This window comes from Gadus morhua, chromosome 16 (genome assembly GCF_902167405.1).
Source record: "Gadus morhua chromosome 16, gadMor3.0, whole genome shotgun sequence".
Lineage (NCBI taxonomy): Eukaryota > Metazoa > Chordata > Actinopteri > Gadiformes > Gadidae > Gadus > Gadus morhua.
Window position 1 is genome coordinate 6691969 of NC_044063.1, and position 17974 is coordinate 6709942.

A 17974-nucleotide genomic window follows, 5' to 3' on the forward strand; every position below is an offset into this window, starting at 1 on the left:
CCTTCTCTCTCTCACGGTGGGCGTTCTCTCTCTCACGGTGGGCGTTCTCTCTCTCACGGTGGGCGTTCTCTCTCTCACGGTGGGCGTTCTCTCTCTCACGGTGGGCGTTCTCTCTCTCACGGTGGGCGTTCTCTCTCTCACGGTGGGCGTTCTCTCTCTCACGGTGGGCGTGAGAGAGAGGTGGGCCTTCTCTCTCTCACGGTGGGCGTTCTCTCTCTCACGGTGGGCGTTCTCTCTCTCACGGTGGGCGTTCTCTCTCTCACGGTGGGCGTTCTCTCTCTCACGGTGGGCGTTCTCTCTCTCACGGTGGGCGTTCTCTCTTTGCAGACGAACCGGAGGTGACCATCGAGGGCTTCGACGGCAACTGGTACCTCAACCGCCAGGACGTCAAGCTGACCTGCAACGCCAACGCCAACCCTCCCGTCACCGTCTACCAATGGAAACTGTGAGTTTGTGGGACGCCCGCCCCCCCCTCTCCTATACCTCCTGGTCCCCAGGACTGCACAACCCCCCCCATCACCCCCCTCTGAAACATCGATCGCTGGACAGATATCTTATTGCTATAAGGGATGGTCTCGCTGGTTGGAAAACACACCAGTGAAGCAATTTAATACGAACAGCGTGAACGGAGGAATAGATCCTGTGAGGCCAAACATTTGTTCAGAGAGAGACAGAGATAGAGGGGGGAGGGGGCAGTGGGAGGGAGAGAGAGAGAGAGCTATTGAGCAACATTATCTTCACGGATAAAGAGCACACTAACTCACTGTACTCCCACCTCTGGGGGGGCTTCTCGCAGCTCCTGTTTATTTGTGAAACACGAATGGAGATAAGAAAGAGCTGGCTGCCCCTGCTCCCATTAAAGGCAGAAAAAAGCAACCCCCCCCCTCTCTCTCTCTGTGTGTTGTCTGTGGATACCCAACACAAACTGCTCTCTGGGTCTTAGCCTTTGAAGCCCTACCAGCCAGCCGTGTAGGTACAGCCTCAGAGCTGGGGGACGGGGGGGGGGGTTACTCACTGAGTGCTACGGCCATGGGCTTTGTGGTGGCCTCGGAGTGGGCGGAGCCATGTCTTACCGGCAGAAAAAGGGGTGGGGCCTGGGAGCAGGAAGTTTACGTGAAGCGGTTGGGGAGTAATGAGAGTGACAACGGGCAGAAGTTTTGCAAAGGGCCCGACGTGTGAAGTGTTGTGACCGGGAAAGGAGGGGGGGGGGGGGGGGGGCGAAGATCCTGGGAGGGGGGCGGGGCTTGATATTGGACGGGGTCGCGGAATGGGGAGCCGAGCCTGGGATGAGGGCCAGGCATGCCGACCAGGTGTCATCATCAGCGCTTTGACTGACAAATTGTTCAAACAACAAACAAAGGAGGTCATACGGCAGGGGGGAGGGGCAGGGGGCGAGGGGGGGGGGGGCTTCTAGGAGTTGGAAACACGACTCTTTCAGGCTCCGGGGTAACCAGAGCTCCCTCGGTGGGATCACAGGGTCTCTGAGCGCACTCCGGGGCCGCGTGGGAAGCGGTGCAGGCTAAACATTAGTCACCGATGCATAGCCCAATACTTGAAACAAGGGTCCCCCTTTTTTTTTTCGCCTTGGTTGGTATTAAAAAACGTTTCCATTGTGACACCACGCCGATTATTCCTCCATGTCCAGGTTCTGTATTCACATGGATTTTTTGCCCCCTGTCATAGCTTTGAAAGGGGGCTATTGTCGGCTGAAATTGAAAATAAATGAGGCAATTTGTCGTGTAATTGTGGGGTGACAGATTGTTTGAGCAACGTGTGGCTGGACTGGAGTGGATGTGGATTAATAGGCCCACCGCCATTGGTCTGGCTGCTCTTAGAAGCACTGGTTTGGTTTTTTAATGAGGACCAGGACAGAACTTCTCTTCTCCTCCTCGCCTGTTTCATGCATGGATTCTGCTGCCAGGGCAAACCCGTTTTCACACACACACACACACACACACACACACACACACACACACGCACACGCACACATCACAGTAAAACACACACAAATGCACACACACATCACAGTAACGCACACACTCCATAATAAAGGCATCACAGACATGCACACACACTCCCATCTTCGACACACACATTGCATTGCAGATGCGTAAACATCAGACACACACACAAACACATAAACACATCACAGATCAAAACCCACACACATCTCACACACACCCACACACACACATATGTGTGTGTGTGTGGGTGTGTGTGTGGACACAGCGCATCAGAAGACACGATATATGAAAGAGATGGAGGATGGTTCTGGTATTCCAGAACGGGCAGGAAGGCGGATAAGGAAGCGCCCGACCCCTAGGATAGTCTAGAAGGAGGTTAGGGTGTGGGTTCGATGTTTGAGTTTAGACTAGTCCGCAGCCTAACCCGAAACATCCTTGTGCTCTTAGATGCTTCCTCACCCCCTATATGCTTCTTCATGACTAGTATCTCATCGTTTTCACTGTAAGCCCATTAGGGGGAACAGAGTCTGCATAATGACCGGATAGTGAACGGAGCCACAGGAGCTCCGTTCAGTGGGGGTGCTGCCTGCGCCTCGGTGCCTTGCTGCCTGCGCCTCGGTACGGGCTTCTCAGTGCCTGAGCCTTGGCTGCCTGCTCGTCGGTGCCTTGCTGCCTGCGCCTGCGGTGCCTGGCGTCGTTGCCGGACGCAGGGGAGTGTCTCCCCGTCGAAACACACTCAGACACGCTGGAGGTGTTTCCTAGCTAACGAGGAAGGTGAAGACATGCTGATCGGACTCTTTTTCGGTGTTTACCACTACTTTTAATTAAATTTGATTTCGCAATGCTGTCTTCAGGGGCTGAGATACGTGTGCGGTGGGGAATCCTTTAATTATGTTTTTCTTTAAAAAATGCACCTCTTTTAAAGAAAATACTGGATTTTCCCTCTACTTTTATCTCAATCCTCTCCCTTTTTCTTGGGTGCCAAATGGGGACTCTTCCAAAAAACAGCATTGCCATTGATTCCTTTTTTTTTTCACAAGATTGGAACAAAAAACAGGCGAACAAGGCGCTTTGTGTCTTGTTTGTTTTGGGACACGCTTGAACGTGCGCCCCGGCTAGTCTCCTGGCTACAGAGGAAGAAGGGCCCTGGGTGTGGAGGTTAGATAACCCTACCTGCTCCTGACCCTGCCCAGCACCGAGGACACATGTCTGGGCAGGTGGAGAAGCAGTCGCGGGCGTCAGGTCGGCAGCCTGGAGCTCCTGTGTGGCTATCACTAAAGATCAGGGTCAGAGGGCAAGTGTCCCTGACTCCCGCCTCTGATAATAGACTTAACCTGGCGGCCCGGAATTAAACCCCGTCGCAGCTCGCAAACCAATCCCCCCCCACACACACACACACACATACACTCTGTGTTGTGAGAGGCACTACAAGGACTGGTCATACATAATCATTATGATGGCAGGGAGATTACACTGGAGCCGGAACTACTTTCTTTCACTGTGGCCTGAGCTCCACAGTATTAGCCTAATTACTGGTTTCCAAATCAAAGGTTTTGAATCGGCATTTCACTAATATGCACGACAGGTAATAAAGGTTACTGTTGTATAATGCGTTACGGGAATAGATCCTCACTGACTGTAATACACGGTTGGGCCTTAAGTGGACTAATTCCCTCAACTGTGCAGTTGACTAATACAGCTTTACCCATTCATGCATTCTTTGATAGATTTTTACTGTACATTCATTCATACACACACACACACACACACACACACACACACACACACACACACACACACACACACACACACACACACACACACACACACACACACACACACACACACACACACACAAACCCGACGCTCAGTGTGTCTCTCACCCTCTCTCTCTCTCTCTACACACACATTCAAGCCCTTGTTTGGCATATACCTCTTACCCCGTTCTGAAGCAGTGCTTGTTATTATTGCATTGGAATTATGGCAGAGAGGCAAACACACACACACACACACACACACACATACAACCACACACACACACACACACACACACACACACACACACACACACACACACACACACACATACAACCACACACAGACAGACAGACAGACAGACAGACAGACAGACAGACAGACAGACAGACAGACAGACACAAACAACCACACACACACACACGCAGACACACATACACGCACACACGCAGACACACATACACGCACACAGAGACACAGACACACACACACGCACACAAAGACACAGACACACACACACACATACAGACACACACACACACGCCTGACACATGCATTCAGCTTCACAGACGTTGCGGGCCGCCAGGAGAATCTGCATCCCTCTCAAATTCTGTTTGCCAGCTTTTCATTCACGGGGGCAAATCAATCGACGCTGTGCAGCAGCGGTCAGCGCATTCTATTGGCTCAGGAGCTAACTGCCTATTGAGTCGTGGCATACAGTATCGAGGCTCGCTAGCGGCTCAATTACTGAAACTCCACTGAGGAGATCAAAGGGAATACGGCCTGGACCGAGACGGCCGTTCCCCGGAGCAGCCGTCTCGGGCTAGCCTGGCGACGCCCAAGACAAGGCGTGGTCTTCCGAGAACCATCGCCATCGCCATGGCCACCGCCATCACCATGGTCCCCGCCATGGCTGTCCCCCTCTCGAGGGGGTTTCATCGTTAGACTTAATTCTAACCATATTTTCGATGGGACTGAGATCGGCCCCCGGACTCAACACACACACACACACACACACACACACACACACACACACACACACACACACAGAGTGCGTCACCGTTAGTTTGGTTTCCCCCGCCGTCATTAAGTCGCGGGCCTCGTTGGGATTCTAATAGCCGGCTAAGCTGACGTCGTTAGCGGAGATGACCGCGTTGTTCCGCCTCGTCGCCGCGTTCCGTGTTGTTTGTCGCCGCGGCAACAAATGGAGCATGACGGGCATCGGGGGAGCCGCTGTCGGAAGCATCGGCCACGATTTCCGAAGGGCCCCTACAGTGAGACACGGGAGGCGGTGGGAGAGGGGAGCGCGTTTGTTTGGGGGGGGGGCATCGCGCCTTGTTTGTAGAGTAAATAAACAAGCAGACGAGAACCGCGGTGCCGTCTGCAGAGACATGAGGGGACGTAAAGAACCAATCACCCTCTGACTGCTTTTTTGATGTTTGTAAATGGTGTTGTTTTAAAAGTGGTTCCTGCAGTGGTCTCCATGGGACCGGGTCGGATTGATGTGTGTTTGGCATCATCAGCGCATACTGTATACAGTATCTGCCCCGTAGAATTATATATATATATAATATATATATATATATATACCAGTCACTCCAGAGGAAACATTTCCTTCTCTTTTTCCCTTGGTATATTAAATCGCAATTCCCCCCCTTTCCCCGGCCACCCGCTCCAGTGCCCCGGGTGAAACGGAGAGGAAAAGCAGAGCCAGTAGAGGAGTGTGAAATGAAAGGGAGAGCGATATGTCCTCCCCCCCCCCCCCCCCCCCCCCCGCTCACCTCCTCCCTCCTCCAGGAGGTTAACCATAAAGCAGCCCCTGATAAGAGGAGCGTAGGACAGGTACCTTCATGGTCCCATGACCGACCCCCCCCCCCCCCCCCCCCCCACACTGACCCGGGAAAGAGGAGAAGACAAACATTTCAGAATGACACACCCAGCCATGACTGTTTCCACTTCCTCAACCACCCCCCCCTCCTGAACCAGGGTGTTTTTACATGAAACCACCACTGGCACTCACTCACTCACTCACTCACTCACTCACTGACTCAATGACTGACTAACACACAGGAACACACACACACTGACACACATGCACATACACACACACACACTGACACACGCGCACACACTCACTCACTCAATGACTCACTAACAGACAGAAACCCAGAAACACACACGTACACATATACACTGACGCACACTCACTCACTCACTCACACACTCACCCAAACACACATCGACAAAATCACACACATGCACACTCACACAGACGCACATACTGACACACACACACATACTGACACACTCTACCACACTGACACATGCATACTGACACACACACATAATGACACACACACACACACACACACACACACACACACACACACACACACACACACACACACACACACACACACACACACACACACACACACACATATACCTGTAACAGCCCCCCCAGGGTTTCGAACCAACCTGTGTCCTCTTGGTTATCCGAGCGATCTGCCTTTACCTGCAGAGACCTGCTGCAGCTTTACTGTCCTTATAACTCTGGTTCGGATGGACGATGAGGGATGCATGACGCTGGTAACTATTCCAGGCATCCACCAGCCCTAGCTGCCTGCAGGGGTGTTTGCGCACCGAGGGCTGTGGTTCATGGTCCACGAGACGCTCTGCTGCCCCCGTTCCTTTGGCGGCCTGTTGTTGTTCTCGGAGCGGTGGCCTCGGCACGGTGGTCTGCTGTCATTGTACTGTTTCATAACTGTCCTCCTCTTCTTCTCCCCCTCCTATTTTCTCCTCATTCCCCTCCTGCTCCTCTTCCTCCTTGTTATTCCTCCTCCTCTGATGCTCAACCCCCCCCCCCCTTCCATCTCCTCATCCTCCTCTTCCTCCAGGCTGAACGGCTCCATGCCCACCAATGTGGAGGTGAAGAACAACAGCCTATTCTTCAAGGGCCCCGTGACCTACGAGCAAGCCGGCGCCTACGTCTGCGAGGCCACCAACAACATCGGTCGGCGCACCGGCTCCGTGGAGGTCAACATCACCGGTACGTAACCCCCGGCGATGACCGCGACACCCCCCCCCCCCCCCCCCCCTCGACAACAAACTGCTTCCGGTTTGCTGCTGCTTCTCTGCTGGGCTCTTGAGATGCATCTTCTTTTCTGTTGTTTTAACTGTAACGCCGCTGCATGCGTTGGAATCCATTTTGTTTTTGGTGGTGGTGAATGCGAGGAGCGCGTTTCGGACACACACACATACACACACACACACCAAACACGCACGCAGACACACACACACACACACACGCACTCAAACACACTTACTCACACACACGACCACACTCGCCACTACCCTCCATCGAAATACAGACAGACAAGTAGACGGGGGGAGGACGTAGGAACACACGCAGCTAAGGGCTAGGGGGTGTAGGGGGGGGGGACCCCTGCAGTCATGGGGTGCTGACAGGGTGGCCGGGGGAGATCTCGGGTGTGGCAGTGCAATAACTTGCTCCACGGGGGTCCTGGGTCCTGGGTCCTGGGTCCTACCACACCTTCTCCCATTCGCCCCCTGCTGAGAGAGGGAGGGGGGTGGGGCCAGAAGGAGAAAGACAGGGGGAGATAGCGTGGGGGGAGATAGAGACTGATAGGGAGAGGGAAGGAGGGAAGGAGGGAGGGGGAGAGTCAGAGGGAACGAGTGAGTGAGATAGATGGCTTGAGATAAAGTGCAACAAGGAAAAGCACATGTACAATCTCTCACGGCACTCTTCACTTTGATGACACTGATACGCACTCACACACACACATCCCGTGTTCTAGGCACAGGCAGAAGTACACCCGAAAGTAGATCTGATATCACCTGAAAATAACATCAGGAACATCTTAAGGCTGTCTGTGTTTGTGTTTCTCTAACAATTCACTGCCATATTCTCTCTCTTTCTATCTCCCTCTATTCTGGTAAACATGTAGAACAAAACCAGTCGAGTTTGCTACTTTTCCAGATAAGATGTTGACTATTGTTGTGACTACTGCCTTGGTGTGTGTCAGTACTTGTGTGTGTGTTTGTGTGTGTGTGTGTGTGTTTTTTTTGTTTGTGTGTGTGTGTGGTGATGGGTTACGAAATCATAACCGGTCCCAGACTGCAATACATTGCTCTACATGCATGTTGAAACCTCTGTCTATTGGTACCAGCTGTGAGTGTGAGCGTATGTGTGGATGCTTCAGTGTGTTTACACGCATGCGCGCGTGTGTGTGTTTGTCTGTGTACATTTATGCATTTGTGTGTGTTAAGCTGTGAGTGTGTGTGTGTGTGTGTGTGTGTGTACGTGATATGCCAGAGACCTTCCTCCGGCTGGGTGGGTGTGTATGTGTGTGTCTGAACACGCTTTAACTTGCACTGCTTTGCATGTTGACTCGCGTTGTGTGTGTCTGACAAAACACGGCTTGGAGTGATGACAGCAGCTGTGGCATACAGGGCCATGCATCTCTCTCTCTCTCTCTCTCTCTCTCTCTCTCTCTCTCTCTCTCTCTCTCTCTCTCTCTCTCTCTCTCTCTCTCTCTCTCTCTTGGTTTCATGTTGTTTTCCTTCTCCTAATTGGTGTTATCTTCCATTGGTATGGGATGAATGGAGAACCACTCGATCATACGTTGTCGGATAAGACGTTGCTTTCTGCTCATCTATTTTGGACAACTGAGGTTAATGTCTGTTGGTTATAGAAATCGGAGAGCCGCGGTTACATAATCTGGAAACAAGGGGAAAAAATAGGTTTACCGTCAGAAACCCTGAACTGAACTGAAAGACATCCAACCCACCGAGTGTACTGGATTGTGTTAGGAGAAATCCATAAAAAATGGTGGAAAACAAGTCTGGAAGCGTATTTATTGATGTGATTATCAGTCATAGGTATTAAGTCGTGTTCAAACCAAAATGCGAAATTTGCATATACTTATGCGAGTTTGACCACGCAGTAAGTGTCAGTACTCGTGCTACGAACGAGAGGCTTACCTCCCGTAAACACCAACGTTTTTTCCCGCCGGTTCACCATCCTTCTGAGATTCTCTCTATTGTATTCTTCCAGAGGATTCAGAGTTGAGTGTTTCTAGTACGTGAACCCAATGCGAGGCCAATCGCTATGTGTGTCCCTTTTGGTCTGTGTTTTGTGAAAACGCACTTTATTTCAGCCCACTTCTGATCAGCTTTTCTTTAAACCAACCTGTTTTATCATAATTGCTAAGCGCATATTCCCTCAACTTGGCCCGCGTTCAATCGATAACAAACTGAGTTGTGGAGCTGGAACGGTTCCATCTCGTTCAGACGAGCCAGAGTGGTACATTTATCCCCGGCCGCTCTGTCCACTCTCAGCGTTCGATTCAACCCCGACCATTTGGCCTAAATAACGATTGTCAAAACGCAATCATCGGTTGATTTGCGATTTCGCTCTGGTCCGCCTGACTCTGCGTGAGAGTCTCTCTTTTTATTGCCCTCCTACTTCAAGGACCTACAATGTCAGCCTCGGAATCCGCGTGGCCAGTTCCCATAGTAACGGGACCACCTCAACAAAGCGCACCGTTTGTTTATCGATCACCCTGTGGGAACGTCGCGGCTCGATATGCTGCACCTTCACTTTTGTGAATGAGGTTCAAGTAAGAGAATTGTTGAGTAGTGTTGTCCCCACAGCTACATAAGTGGGAGGGAAAAAAGCATTAAGTAGTGACTTTGCCCGGTTGAAGTCCAAAGTATCTTTGCTTTGAGTGCTACAAAGAAGCAGTGATCCTGTACACTACGGACTGGAGCCTGTCCCTTAGCATGCTAGCGTGAGCGGTCGATGTGATGTACTTGGACATACTACTCGGGGATAATAGAATACTTGTGCCAGAGCTCCGAGCTGACCTTGCAACTCCCCTGGCTGTCCTCGCTGATCGCATGAAATGCTACCCCGCTCCTGACTTAATGCATTCACGTCAGCATATCTTTCCCCCGTCTATCTCTGCCTCGCTCTCTCTCGCTCTCTCGCTCTCTCTCTTGCTTTCTCTTTGTCTCTCTCTCTCTCTCTCTCTCTCTCTCTCTCTCTCTCTCTCTCTCTCTCTCTCTCTCTCTCTCTCTCTCTCTCTCTCTCTCTCTCTCTTTCTCTCTCTCTCTCACACACACTTTTGCTCTCTCGCTATCGCCTTCTCCTGTGGAGTAGTATTAAACCCTTGGGGTCTGTGTTAAGGACAAACTAAAAGCCTCTCCTATCTTGTGTAATAAAGTAGGACAAATTAAAAATTATAATCTACAAGCTTGTAAGAAAAAAGAGAGGCAATAATGTGTACTAGTGAATGGGATTGAGTATTCAATCGCACTGGTCTGTGTGAACACTAGTATCCTAGTGTCCAAAACAATAAATAATAATAATACCTTAACTTATGTTAAATAAGCTATCAATCCATACTGGTGTAAAAGACAAGAATTAAATTAAACCATACTACCTTGTGAGAGACACCTCCCCCTTCATCCATCCTCTACCCCCCCCCCCCCGCCCCCCCCCAAACCTGATACATAAATACCCTCCGACACGGGATCTTCAGGAATACACCAGCGTTTTGGGAAGAAAAAAAACGCATTGAAAGGGGAAGCCCGGGCTGATCCTATCACTCTCTCTCACGCGTCGTGACGCAGACTCTGACAAAGGATCTGGGACGGTGGAGGAGTTGAGGCAGGAGGAGGAGGAGGAGGTAGTGGAGGAGTTTGCAGATGCTTGGTTAACTTCAAACAGCATCTCCACCCTGCTGCCGGAGAAGGCAGATAAGAGGACCTGCAGTTGGCTCTTGTTCAAGGATGCAGCAGTAGCAGCAGCAGAAGCAGCAGCAGCAGCAGCAGCAGGAGCAGGGCTGTCTCCACGCAGTTAGCGAAGGAAGGCTATAGCTAAGTGTTCTCTGCAGAGAAATAAAGGAGGTTGACCGAGTGGACGGCTGCAAGAGGGCTCGTTCGATAGTTCACTTCACACGGCCGCCCACCACACTGCAATTATGGTCGCTAATGTTGAACATCTATACAGGCCCGTACACATCTTCCTGCCCTGGACATGCGCTGCGTTCCTGAGAGCTCAAGAGCTTAATTGTGTTCTGTATACACTCTGCGCCGTCCCTTCCTGGAGTAATCAGTGTGACGCCGGAGGCGATGTGACAGCACAGCTCGCTTTATGAATCTGTCGGCGCCGCGATAACGCTCGCCTTGATGTCACCGCGGAGAACGTTATTTTCGAAAAAGCGGCGCCCTGTATTACCCTTAATGTCTCCGCTGACTCGTTAAGGTTGTGCTTCTCCGTGTTTACAGCGATATAAAGCGTCCAAAGCGAGAGCCCCCCCCACTCCCGCTGACGAAACGTCCCCAGCTTCGTCTTTCTGTTTTTCTCCCCCGACAAGCCATCCTCCGTCTCCCGTGTGTGTCCACGGGCGTACTTAAGGATGCTACCTTTTTAATGAAGCCCCTGTCACCCTTTTTTGTTTTTGTGTTTTGGGTTCTGGTGACGGGAGTGGCGAGCGGCGGGACTGAGTGTGACTCGGTGAGATAGGCGCAGGGACCGGGCACGCCGTGCTTCAATTAGCCCACGGCGGCGTGTACCTTTTGTTGTGAACCAATGGCGGGACGCGGCGCGAGCTCAGAGGCGCACCCTCCAAGGACACATGTTCTTGGAGATGTGCTGTTGCTAGTCGGAATTTAATGAACCTTTTCCTCTGCTTTAATCAATCCTTCCTTTCAGAGGGAAAAATTGGTGCAAAGGGAGGCAAGAAGGGGAGAAGCAGTAATAAAAGGAGTGTGTGTGTGTGTGTGTGTGTGTGTGTGTGTGTGTGTGTGTGTGTGTGTGTGTGTGTGTGTGTGTGTGTGTGTGTGTGTGTGTGTGTGTGTGTGTGTGTGTGTGTGTGTGTGTGTGTTCTGGCGAGGGCTCATGTTTCTCAGGCCTGTCCTTTTACCTCTCTCTCATTTACATTCAGTTCAGAAACCTCGGGAGGAGAAGTTGATGGAGAAGTCGGAGAAGATTAATCGACTAATTACCGAGGGCCATCAGAGGTCATGAAAAAAAAATAATGAACCGAGACACCCTAAATGCTCTGTGTTGAAAGCTGGATTTATTCCGGGACGATTCAGTCTCTGTTGATCTAATGCAAGCAATCCGAGCGCCGTTGGAACATTCGCTCACCCTGAAGATGGGGAAATTGAGCAGGTCCCAAACCACAGTAAAGGGTTGAGCAATGTGGTTAACCCCGGGGATCATTTGAAACTTAAGGGAACTCTATCAGCTCATTTTTTATAATGACAGTCAGCCCACCCCCACCACACTGTGTTTTGTTCTTAAAAGAACGAGTTGGCTTCCATCTTAAATATCCACTTAAGCGGACCTGATGAATGATGATTCTGTCAAGATGGCTTTCCAATTATGTTATTATCCCCCTTGGGAAAAGAGATGTGTGGCTTTGATTGGCTCGGCCTTCGTTGTAGCATAGCAATGTGGGGCGGCGATGGGAACACGGCTAGCACGACGGGCGGAAGCATTTAGTTGCGATCTAATTTGTTTACGCCGTTTCAGCGTTGCGTTGATTAGATGCTAATATGTCCCAGGCTGCTGCTTTAACCTTTAGCGAGACGGGGCGCTGGTCCGCTGTTAAATGACAAAGCATGAATCCCCAAATATCATAGCCATTGAACTTTGTTTGAAGGATTACACTGAGCTTGCCTCAGTGTATCTTGGGATGTCTGAGATGGACCGGGGGGTGTACAGCCGCACTAAACTTAGATGGAGCTTGAGACACGTACAACGGTGCTTGTGTAACGGTGGCGTCGGAGACCATAACTTGACATTCAACAAACTCCACTGGCCTTTTGCTTTGGAGGAGCCATCACAAAGCAACAGCGATGATGCAATGCAATGTGGTCACAACATGGCCTATTTTCCCCTGAAAACATAGCAAAGCCTGATCGCTGTCGCGCCAGTTCTATACGTCCGTCTGAGTGGCAGTTAATGTACTGCCCGCTGTACTTACTAAGGGCCAATAGCTATGTCTAAGGTCTGGCAGCCGTCATACGCTCCCTCCTGTCAGGTTTGTAGCCCCGCATCGCCTGAAGTGTAGTCTGGTCTCGCTGTAGGCACGCATCGGCAGGGTTAAGCTAGATGGAGTGACTTTGCGCTCCTCAATTTAGCAAGAAAGTGCAGAGATGGATCGTACTTCAAGCGCCGGCAAAAAGGAGCCTGACATCCGTTCACGCTCGCCTGCACAACCAATAGCTAGACCCTGCTGTGGGTAAATTAAGTTGAGCGGGAATGAGAGAGAGAGATGGACAGAGGGGACGAAAAATACAAATCCTACGTAAAGTTCCAAAATAAGATGAATAGGCCGTGTAGCCTGACGGAAATATGAATATCTAATGTCGGGCCCCCGTGACGGATGGGAATGCTTGGCTGGCTGACTTTCGGGATTGAAGCGTTGGGATGAATGGCAGGTGCCCCGCAGGCATCCCATAATAGTCCCACGCGGCAGTGGGTGAGGAGGAGGCCGCCGTACCTTCACCCCCCCCCCCCCCCCCCCCCCCCCCCCCTCCCAACAGTGTTGCGGTGACGGCATGTCCTTCTGTGGCGGTGGCAGATAAGAAGCAGAGTGTACGGCGCTAGATTAAAGTGTGGTAGTCAACAGCACGTCTCTCCGCGGTTCTCCCTGATACTAGGGGGACTCAAAGTGTCAGGGGGCCCAGGGTTGCTTTTCGTGCCACCACCGGCTCTGCTGGTTTTTATATATCTGCACGTCAATCTAACCCCCGGTATTAAAAAAGAAAGCGAAAGCAATCACTCCGCACGCGCAGCCAGCATCCCTTTCTGACGAACCGTGTACCGCGATCACAAACACACAACACCTGGCTCACCGCCGAGACAACCCGCACGGCCGTTTGTCCCCCCCCCCCCGCCCCCGGGAGACGGGAAGCATTATGATGTCAGCTATTCTGAGACGTGTGTTTGTCTCCGCGCCCGTCACGGCGAAGGCCGCGCGCCATCTGCTTGCGCCGCGGCTGACGCCGTGTATTATTCATGGAGGGCCGCGCACACCTGTTGCGGCACGCGTCGTATATATCGCCACGCCGCGACGCCCGCGCACCAGACAGGACGCGCTCTCGGGGCCGATTGAGGAGCGTATTCGGCAACGCCAGCACGCGGGGGGTTTTCAGCGTGTCACCTTCGTGCCCCTCCCCTTCCTGCTGTGAGTCCTCGTTTGCCTCCTTCCTCCTTCCCCCCCCCCCCCCCCCGAACTCACCATCCTTATCCTCCACCTCCACCTCCACCCTCTCCCTCTCGAACCCACCCAGGTATGGCTAAGTCCCGGGAAGATCAGGACATGCCTGCTCACGGAGCTCGGCTCTGTCTCCCCTGTTGCTCTCTGCAGGGGGGGGGGGGGGGGGGGGTTCGGTTCCTGCCAGCCTCACAGCTCATTATCCAAATGAGGCATTAGCATGGGCTCCGTTAGCTAGTGCACCGTGGGCCGCGCACACAGAGCCTGGGCGGTCGCGCGCCCGAGCCATGGTATTAAGGGAACGGATTTCCTTCCTTTAAAGGGGAAGACGAGCTGCCTACAGCAGCGGCGGGCGCTCGGTGTTGAAATAAAAATGGAGGCCAGAGAGGATGTCTGGCTCAGCCTGACGATGTGGTTCAGTTCAGGGAGGCGAGGAGGAGCGAGGAGGAGCGAGGTGTGGCGACGGTGACGGTGGTATTGTCGGGGGGGGGGGGGAAGCAGGAGGAGGAAGCGGCGGTTCTGCACGGCGCCGCAACCGATGTGATTTATCTCAACGTTTGTTTCTGCCGTGCTGGCTGTTTCGGATCTCTGGAGGATAGTCAGCCGAGCGGGGAAGGGATGGAGATTCAGACAGTTGACGGGGGGGGGGGGGGGGGGGAGGGAGGGTTTGCCCTTCGGCCTTGCTCAGCAACTGTGCCTCCCCCACCCCACTCTTCCTCTCCCCATCCTCCTGCTCCTCGTCTTTCCGCTCCTCCCTTCCTCCTCGTCCCCTCCTCTCCTGCTCCTCCTCCCCCTTCCGAGTCGTCCTCATCTTCCTCCCTGCCTCCTCTCCCTCCTCCTCTTCCTCCTCCTCTTCCACCTCCCTGCCTCCTCTTCCCCCTCCTCTCTTCCTCTTCCTCCTCCTCCTCCTCTTCCTCCTCTCTCTACGTTGGCAGCCTGCTCCTCCTCCCCCTGCCTCCTCTTCCCCCTCCTCTCTTCCTCTTCCTCCTCCTCCTCCTCTTCCTCCTCTCTCTACGTTGGCAGCCTGCTCCTCTCCCCTTCTCCTCCCCTCCGCTATCATTTTCCCCCCTTCTTCCCCTCCTCGTCATCCTCCTCCTCCTCGTCATCCTCCTCCTCCTCCTCCTCCTCTTCCTCCCCGCCCCCCGCTCCCGTGGTGTCAGGTCTGTGACGATGCTCGGAGGGGACGTCTAAAGTAGGTCAGCCGCTGTCCCAGGGCCGGACCACTGGCTGTGGCCGCTGCTGTCGCGGCTCAGTACACATCCGTTCATTACTCATGTTCCACAATAACAAGCAGGATACAGAAATGAGATTACTACGGGAGGGAAAGGGGCTGGAGAAAGAGAGAGAGAGAGACCGCGTGACGGCGGAGGTGTGGAGGGTGCAGAGCAGGCGCACACAGCGTGGAGGGCTCTGGCTTCCAGAGGGAGAGGGAGAGGGAAGGAGGGAGGGAGGGAGGGAGGGAGGGAGGGAGGGAGAAAAAGAGAGAGTGAGAGAGAAAGAGAGGGAGGGAGAGAAAAGAGAGAGAGGCAGTGGAAAGAGAGAAATTAAAAAGGGAGAGAGAAAGAGGCAGAGGAGACAGAGGAGAGATAGAGAAATGAGAGAGGGAGAGGGGGAGCGAAAGAGAGGGAGGAAGAGAAGAAATAGAAAGAGGAAGAAGAGAGGATGAAAATGGGAGAAAGAGAAGAAGAGGGAGAAAACGGCAGAGGAGGGAGAGAGAGAAAGAAGGGAGGGATAAAGAGCAGGAGAGAGAGAGAGTGAGAGAGAGATAATGGAGAGAGCGAAGGAGAGGTTTGTTTACGACCTTCTGTGTAGTCACAGGGGCCGTAAATCCTCTCTTATAAAACATACACTGTAGGAAGATTACCCAGGGTGCAATCTACACCGCCGTGGCTACCCCTTTCCGCGGGCACGCATGCAATCTGGAGCCGCACGTCGACCAGCGGTCCGCCTCCGTCACGCCGCGGCCCCCGTGTGGCGCCGAGTCTACCCGGGGATGTTACCCGGCGTGGGATTAGAATATCAGCAGCAGCGGGGGCTCCTGAAGGGGAGTAGGAGAGAGAGAGAGAGAGAGATAGGCACTCAGGTCTCGGCACGACAGCCTGGCTGTCATGAAGCGATGATGTCATGAAGGTGGGTGTTATCTCCTCTCGCCCTGTCAAAGTGCGGGGGGGAGGGGGGGGGGGGGGGGGGGGGCGACACAGTTTCTCAAACCCAATGCGCTGATGGTTTCCGTCACATCAGCGGCATTTACCTTCACACAAACGAAGGGCTTATGCGTCTGTTCAGGTGGTGATAGCACAGCGAATAGCGGTGGAAAAATATCATCGCCTGGCTGTTTTTGTTCACGGTGTACGGGAATAAACGTTGAATGCGGGGGGGGGGGGCGTGATGGCGAGGGGGAGAGGACTGCTTCATGGCGTGCGGACATGCGTGTTTAATTCCCCCCTTGGTGTTGAGCTTGTATTCTTCGTGGCAGCGGTGCATTCTCACGTCTTCACAACCACCGGCAATTCCACACAGCCGCAGTAATGAGGATCTTTTGAATCACTGACTTAATGTGGCTTTGCCTATTGCTCGCCTTCATCTCGCTCGGTCTCTCTCTCTCTCTCTCTCTCTCCGTCTCTCTCTCTCTCTCTCCGTCTCTCTCTCTCTCTCTCTCTCTCTCTCTCTCTCTCTCTCTCTCTCTCTCCCCCCCATATACCTGCTCCATGTGGGTGCCACTCCCAAACCTTCTTTCTTATTCTTTTAATTTTCCCATTTGCTCAGAAAGAGGTTTCACCTTGTCATCCAAAAGAGGGCTGCTCCTCCTGTTCCTATTTCCTCTCTTATCTCTCTCTCTCTCTCTCTCTCTCTCTCTCTCTCTCTCTCTCTCTCTCTCTCTCTCTCTCTCTCTCTCTCTGTCTCTACTCTCTCTCTCTCTGTCTGTCTGTCTGTCTGTCTGTCTGTCTGTCTGTCTGTCTGTCTGTCTGTCTGTCTGTCTGTCTGTCTGTCTGTCTGTCTGTCTGTCTGTCTGTCTGTCTGTCTGTCTCTCTCTCTCTCTCTCCCTCCCTCTCTCTTTCCCCCTCTCTCCCTCTCTCTCTCTCTCTCTCTCTCTCTCTCTCTCTCTCTCTCTCTCTCTCTCTCTCTCTCTCTCTCTCTCTCTCTCTCTCTCTCTCCCTTTCTCCCCCACTACCTTTTCATTACTGCCCGCCTGCCTTCTTGTTCTTCTCCATTGGGTCGTGTTAAAACACAACTCCCTGTACCGTTCTTTGAAATCCCTCCTTTAACCTCCCCCCTCCCGACACTCACACACACGCACACACACACACACGGTCGCACACACGCACCAATGTTACGACACTTTGTCCGAGTAATTGCAGTGAGACTCAGGGAATGTTTGTACCTCTTGCGTGTTCCGACAGGAGCGAGGCGCACCAAGGTGCAGTAGCTCCGGGTCAGGGTTGCGAAACCGTGTCTCTGTCTCCTCTCAGGCCGCCCCTTGATCCGATGAGACGGGATTCGCGACGTCTTGCGGTGGGTGGTTGCAGCGAAACTCACGTAAAAAAAAAAAAAAACATCAGTTTGAATGTGTCTGAGGCAAGAGTGACAGACACATCGAACGTGTCTGGTTTCAGCTTCACTCCCGGTTTCAGGTGCAGGGCTACATAGAAACTATGGTAATAGTAGAAATATAATTACGTTCGATTGAAGATAAAACATGAAAGGGCCAACCTCTGGGTCACGAGGGGAAACGAAGCATTGACTTTAACATGCTGTAATAGGATTATATAAAGTCAAGGATTATAAACTGTTGACACTTGATCATTTCACAGACGGCGTTCAACTTGTCGTTTTTTCACAAGTCAGATCAAGTCGGCTGTGAACGTTCCCGAAAAAACAGGCGCTTGTACCTCGCGTTCCGCATTACCTGTGTAAATCTATCAGAGGCCCCTGGGGGTGAATTATGGGCCTTTCACAGCTCTCATGCCACCCTATTAATCTCAATAGTGTATATTTTAG

The 17974-nt window shown here is 52.5% G+C and overlaps 1 protein-coding gene across 5 annotated transcripts in view; it reads left to right on the plus strand.

The window, feature by feature from the left end:
- nectin1b (nectin cell adhesion molecule 1b) overlaps positions 1 to 17974 on the plus strand; it is a 162807-nt gene that overhangs the window by 59082 nt on the left and 85751 nt on the right. For all 5 annotated transcript variants that reach the window (XM_030380377.1, XM_030380379.1, XM_030380380.1 and 2 more), the window contains exons 4-5: positions 328 to 445; positions 6617 to 6768. In XM_030380377.1, coding sequence (XP_030236237.1) covers positions 328 to 445; positions 6617 to 6768 — 270 coding nt within the window. The remainder of the gene's footprint in view (positions 1 to 327; positions 446 to 6616; positions 6769 to 17974) is intronic.